The following is a 6,878-nucleotide window of genomic DNA, read 5'->3' on the forward strand; positions in this document are numbered from 1 at the left end:
TTTGTCTGTAGTGTATATAATTCATAAATTTTTTTGAGTTGTTTTTTGTTATTTTAATATTGTTTTAATTATATATATATAAATTCTTCATATAACATGTGTGTGTGAGATTTAAAAATACTTACCGCAGGGCAGATCCACATGTCGGAATCAATGTACTCGCAATGCAATATCTTGCCATTACATTGACGTTGTTTCGAACAAAACTGATTCTGATAGCAACCGTACACCTTAGTGTATCCATAATAAGCGCAATTCTCTTTGCACGTGCCTTCAGTGTTTAAATCCACTTCATTTACGATATATCCTTGGAACAGTTGCTTCAACTCCGTATAGGTTTCACCTAAACAGAAATTGTACATACAAATTATACATATCCAATGATAAGTCATATAAATTAATATCTTTGCGATGTATTATCCTTATTCAGGAAGCTTTACCTAATTTATGTACACGTGGATCACATCTCCAAAGACTTCTTGGGGCGTATGTCATTGCAGTTTTTACAGCTCTTAATGTCTCTGACGTTCTTATTGCGTATTGGTTTTTCAACGTCTGTATTTCCTCGCTAAAGTTATTACCTGTTAAAGGATTTATCAAGATTAGGTATATTCGAATTGTAATCGCATTCAACTAGGTTTCTCGATTCGCGATGATTTGTAGCGCAACAAAAATCAATTTCTTTCTCTTAGATAACGTTTTTATTATTTTTCTAAATTGCTATATTTAATTTCGTTTTAACGATCCAAAAAAAGATTGGTTTTAATTGCTCTATGCAGATCACGCGACGTCGAAAATACTATATGTAGGACGTATGTTTAAACGTGAGCATCAGTACCACGTACCTTCGTTGTACAGACGTAATAGCATGTATGAAAATTGAATCATAGTGTAACCCTTGATCTCCGTCAACGCCACGGCATTATACAAATTGTACAGCAGTTGCTGCGGCGATTGCATCTCATTGCACATTTGGTTCGATGCTTCCTGCACATACAAGAATACTTTGCAAATATTTTGAAGAGTATATGTATTTATGCAGATTTGAATGTTATTTGTGATCAAGAATGAACGCATCACTGTGATATTTAATTCTCAATAGAGATGCCATGAATTTTTTTAGACTTTCGTTGCATACATGTGAACCCTTTTATGCCTCAATTAAAAGCTTTAAGTATCTGCTTATTAAACAAGTATTTCCAATATGAAAAGTGTCTCCTGAAAAATTTGTGGGTGTTCTTTACAGTATTGCAGCTGTCTGTTAGATACCTTAAAAGACACGATGAACAACTTTTCATTGACAATCAGATTCGCGATACGATCGAGCGCTATCGGGATCGCAGCGTTCGCATCTCGTAGGATCGTCTCGGCGAAATTCGCGAGCTGTTTTGCATTGATCGGTGCATTCAGCTCGACAATCTCACGTTGCATTTGCCGGAACACCCCGTACAAGCCGTTGACACCCTTGATCTCATTCTGAGCCCGAGCCCAAAGCCATAGGGAGTCCAATGAGTTCAAGTAGTCTTTCCGATCCGGAGAGAATTGCTCGTCTATCTGATTGCCGAATCTTTTGTACGTTTTGATCAGATGCAAATACTTCTCTCGCTCTTCTACGTTCATCCACTTTTGTTGATTGGCTAGATCTTCTCTGAGATCGTTCTCCAAGAATAACAAAGCCTGTCTGATTGTGTCGATCGACGACGCGTCATTCTTGATCGCGGCGAAGGCTGCTATAGCCAACGACACTCCCAGCAAGCATGTGAAGTATCTCATTCTTGGAATCGAACCTTCGCCGATGAGTCACTCACTTTGTTTACGGTCAGCAGGATTTTAATTTCTTTCTTTGTCTTGTTTTTTCGATGAGTGTTGATCTGGAGACACGAAAAATAAAATTGAAGACTCTAACAATACAATTGCACTGTGAATTGCTATTATTAATGCCTGAATTTATTACGTCTATTTCGTTGTTAGTATCATTCCATACTAATTTTTATTACCGTATGTGTTAACTTCTACATTCTCAATTCTACATCCTCGACTGCAAGATAAAATCGAACGATTTTCGCGTCAGTGAGTTTGAGAACGATGGAGAAGGAAGATGTTACAATCATGATAGCAGGAGGGTCATGACACAAGAGAGGAAAGAGGCAACTAGCGACTAATGACGCGTTAATACATAATCTAGAGCGGCTAGGAACTACTGGGTAACGCTGTTTTTCTCCCACAAACAGCACGGTTAAATAACCACTTTTGTTAGCTGCAACAACATCGTGGAATATTTCGCGAATGTAAAGCTCTTTTTCTTTCGTGTTTTCTGTCTCTCTTCGTCCTTCGTAGTTTCCGCTTATTTCAAGTTTCAGTTTCACGAAGCCGCGAGACTTATAATATCAGATAATTATCGTGAAAAACAGTATTAATCTACATTTCGTATTAATCTAATCCTAGAAACTAAAATTATTGTGAATTAATGCGAATTAAGAATTGGAGATTAAAATTGACAATGATATTGAAGAAAATAAATTTATATAATAACAAATATAATATATTATAATATATTATAATATATTATACAAATATAATATAATATATTTGTTGAGAAAATATTCAAATAAAATTAAACAGAGAACAATGAAACGAAGTACTAAATAACAAGAATTTTGAAGAATGCAGAACCAAAAAAATTTTTCGGATGCTTTTAATCTTTTCAACGTTTATCTAATCATTAAAATGACAAAACAGTTTCGAGAGATAATAATGAAAAAATAAAAAAAAAAATAAAAAAAGCTTCATAAAGACTTCGCAGTGTAAATTTAAATATACCCGACCTCAGGAGTCGGTCTAATACAGTCTAATTAATTGACTTGACACCCGAGATATTGCGTCTGCTGATATTTTCCAGATATTTCTCAGTTCCTGTTTTTTAAAGTTTAAGTTACACTCTCCTAATAACATACGCGTTCAAAATGATCTTATTTAAAACACCCTTTTTCACACAATGTCCATTTTAATTTATTTCTCTTAGCATTTAGTGTTTTCGATTGTCACAATTTCGAAATCCATTGAAAGAGACAAAATTTCGCTGATAAAATTCGCCAACGAGGCACCTTTTCGTGACACGGTTGCACGCAGCTCGCGTATCCACGGAATGCGGGTAACAAGCCCCGCTTACTGTTTCGGGATCAGTAAGTAAGAGCAGCACACTATCGTGTGATCGACCGTGCTCGACTGAGCACATCATGCGCCAATGTCTCTTGCCCACCTCTGGTCTCCACAAGCCCCCACGTTATTCGTCAGACTTAATGTTGTGTATCTCATGCGCATGTTTCGCGTCCTCCTCTTGTCCACCCGGTACATTTGCACTTGGAGAAGAGATACAGCAGTTGCAAAGGAAACACGCACGCAAATTATTCTCATGTCTCTAGTTGCGTGAAAAATTTAAAATGTTAAATAGGAAAAAATATTAGACAGTCGCTTTTATATATTATGAAAAGTTAACGTATAGGAAAGTTTCATAGGAAGTTTTTCATTTATTCCACGTCTGTTTTTATAAGTCTCTTATATTCTGCTATAAATGGAGATGATTCCGTTTGATTGTTTGATCTAAAGCTCAGCTAAAAATAAACAAAAAGTTGTTTTATTTGCAATCGCTGGTTATATCTCTTCGCATTTCAGGAAACTTTAACTCTAGATTGAAGAGTTATCCAGTTGCCAAGTTCGTCAAACATGAAAATTACAAAGAGTTACAGAGAGTATTAATTTTAATCATCAATTGAGTTTGTAATCTTCCCTCTTCTTTTTCAAAACGAATTTAGTGTCTTCGACGTCTAAACGATGATTTGAAAATAAGTGTTAAATTACAACCCATACCTTTCTGGTATATCAATTAATGCACGAAAGCTTTAATCAAATGACTCGGGTCAATTCACTGATTCGTGTCATTTGCCACGGTGTATCCGGAGTATCGAGTAATGACGAATTTCCGTTGACATGATTTCCTTTTTCTTTCTATGGATAATAAATACGGAGTAAAGTCACTCCGTCACTTGATCCAAAGTGTGATACCATTTCTCGCTACGCAATGCCCACTGCCCGCACTTAATGGATACAGGGGGGTTCTTGTTACGATATTATCAGACCACGACTCACTCACAACAAGGGATCCTCGGGCTCATCAATTCAGCATATCAAATACGTCTCACTTTCTGCGCTTTGTCGCCTGAAATCTAAATTCCTCTTGCTACCGATGTCGATGAGAAGGACGGCGTTGACTCGTGACTAATTTCTATATGACGTGACTTCTCTAAATCAGCACAAAATACGCAGATAATAGTTCTTCCTGTTTATCACGTTATCCTGCTGTTCTTTAGACACTCTGCAAACGTGTTATTGTTCACACTCATGTCTAATTATCATATCACCCTTTATCGCTGCGTAAATAATAAATTGGATAATAAAGATAAAAGCAAGTGATGCAATATGTAATAAACGTAATAATAAGATGAAGAAATATAATAGTGTATAATAATTAAATAAAACCTAAATCTTATATAATAAATAAACTCAAGATAATAAATCATAAGTAGATGCAAAAAAAATCAAAAATTTGTGTAATAAACTCAACAATAAGTAACTAAATATAGTAATAAAATGTAAAATATAATAATTATAAATGTAGCAATACGTGAAGTGAAAGACATTTTTGTCCGTTTAGAATGAGTCATACGTAGGTACTTTTAAAAGCTGAGGAGCGATATTTTTATTTGTTTATTCAAGTATACATTTCTGACGGCTGAGGGAATATTCAATTTTCTTATGCCTTTAAAATATTCAAGCTTCAATGCAATGCAATAAACGATTATTTTTAATAAAAATGAAAACATATAAATACAAAAAACCTTGTTAAATCAATTTGCTTTTAGGAGAAGTAAATCCGTTTGGCATATATTTTACTTCTAATAAGTTATGTGTTAATAATGTAAATATTTTAAATTATCACAACATTAAATTCGTAGAAATAAATATTAGGCGGTGACAAAAATTTAATCGGCCCTCGAAGAATGAAACAAAGCAAAGCTAGTGAATCACTATAATTCTTTCCAGGAAATGGTCGTTTTTAAATACATAAACATTTGTTTAAAGTTTAGATCGCTAGTGTTAATATTAAAGATAAAAAGACTAACATTGTTCTTGGAAAATTTTATTTAAAAATATATATTATTCTGAATCAAATCTATTCGCGTTGCTTGCATATTTTGCACTCAGGATTTTCACTTTCTCTTTTTTCAACGTTCGAATATATATTTGGATCTATTCGTGTTGCTTAAAATTCCCAAAAATTTTTACTCTTAAATCGAGATAAATACATAATTGGTTGTTGAAGAGAAAAAAAAGCGAAGATTCTGAGTGCAAAAAGTGTGAGTGTAAAAGCAACCCGAAACAGATCTTTGACCTTAAAAATTTTTTTAGGATTTTAAGTAATAAAACAAATCTAATGTCATGATAGTCTCTCAGGGTGATTTCTCTCATGAGGGATAGAAGGAAGCTTCGAATCCGTTAACATTAAAGAAAAGGAAAATATTTCAATAGAAACAATTTATATTTATTCTCTAAGCTGCCTAATATTGGATTGGAAACGCATTCATTTTCTTGAACTACGTTCTCAAAAACTCTGATAATTTCTGAGAACATGCCAAATACCCACCTGCATCTGCTTAGCTAAGAGCACGAGGATGCTCCTGTTGTACACTTGTTGCTCGGACGGCACCATGAGCCTGTGTATCGACTTTAAAACGTCTGGTAGTTCTCCCAATCTTGGCGACACGCATGTCTTGGCGAATTGCAACATTGTGTACTTCTCGTACTTATCCGGATTGCCTGCGTATATCTCAAAGAGTGTGTACAGCTGCTGCACTTGACCGAGGTAATGATCCAATTCCTTTAGGCTGTCGTCGAGCTTATGTTGCATAGGAAGTTGCAACAGCAATTGCGATAGGATCATATCGCTTTTGTCCTCCACAAGCTCCTGATATTCGTCGATCTTCTTGGAAACCTGATCCATCTGCTTGAGCAGTTGACGTTCCATCATTTTCATGAATACAAGCTCTTCGCCGGCCTTTAAGTCAGAAGGTAGACTCGAATTGATCATCTCCCAGGATTCCAACACGTCCACCACGGCCTGGCGACCCAGTCTGATCAGCTCGATCGCGTCGTTTATATTGATTCCAAAGGCACAGCTAGCGCTCGCCAGGATGATGAGCAGGATTATCTTTTGATGATTCCTGGCCATTTGGGAAAAGAGTATGAGCGGGAAACGACGCGACAACGAAGATCAAGATGTCGGGAGGATGGCGCACAGTACACGCACTCGCCGTCTGCGATTGACGACGCTAACACGCTGGAACTAACGACTGCTTGCTTGCCGTTCACTCGATTCAGACGGAGCGACCGTTATGTGCCGAGGACGGTAACAGATAGTGAATGGTAGGGGGTATTGCACCCGCGGCTACGAAAATACAAGATATGAATGGAATTGATCTATTCGTTTTAGTTTAAGTCTTTTTTCGCAATATGAATATACATATACCTTTGTTCCCATTCTTACTATTATACGAAATTGAATGGTGAAGGAGGAGGAACGAGAAACGCGAAAAGTTTAGCTACGAGGAATAAAACTTTTTGTAGCGAATTTGATTATTTATAGGGTTTCTATATCTAAAAATCTCTTACCTAAAATCTAAAATTCTACTCGGCAAAATTGGAAAAAAATAATATAAAACTACAAACTTAAAAATACAAACTTTAATAAAAATTTATTCTTATATAGTATTATTTTTCAAATAATTTTAAAATCAGAATTTGATTGAATAAAATAATAAATT

At 35.5% G+C, this 6,878-nt stretch overlaps 2 protein-coding genes across 11 annotated transcripts in view; one reads left to right on the plus strand and one right to left on the minus strand.

The window, feature by feature from the left end:
- Positions 1–6,389, minus strand: part of LOC108693138 — an 8,141-nt gene extending 1,752 nt beyond the window's left edge. The window contains exons 1-6 of one of the 9 annotated variants that reach the window (XM_018201891.1): positions 3,105–3,272; positions 2,826–2,942; positions 1,270–1,871; positions 846–987; positions 441–581; positions 126–343 (exon numbers count right to left, since the gene is read on the minus strand). In XM_018201891.1, the coding sequence (XP_018057380.1) occupies positions 126–343; positions 441–581; positions 846–987; positions 1,270–1,773 (1,005 nt within the window). In that variant the 5' untranslated portion in view covers positions 1,774–1,871; positions 2,826–2,942; positions 3,105–3,272. The other 8 variants (XM_018201895.1, XM_018201890.1, XM_018201893.1 and 5 more) reach the window with 8 other exon arrangements.
- The window catches only part of LOC108693137 (E3 ubiquitin-protein ligase UBR3), a 30,624-nt gene that overhangs the window by 9,652 nt on the left and 14,094 nt on the right, over positions 1–6,878 (plus strand). The gene's annotated exons all lie outside the window — the stretch shown is intronic.

Source organism: Atta colombica, unplaced genomic scaffold (genome assembly GCF_001594045.1).
Source record: "Atta colombica isolate Treedump-2 unplaced genomic scaffold, Acol1.0 scaffold88, whole genome shotgun sequence".
Classification (NCBI taxonomy): domain Eukaryota; kingdom Metazoa; phylum Arthropoda; class Insecta; order Hymenoptera; family Formicidae; genus Atta; species Atta colombica.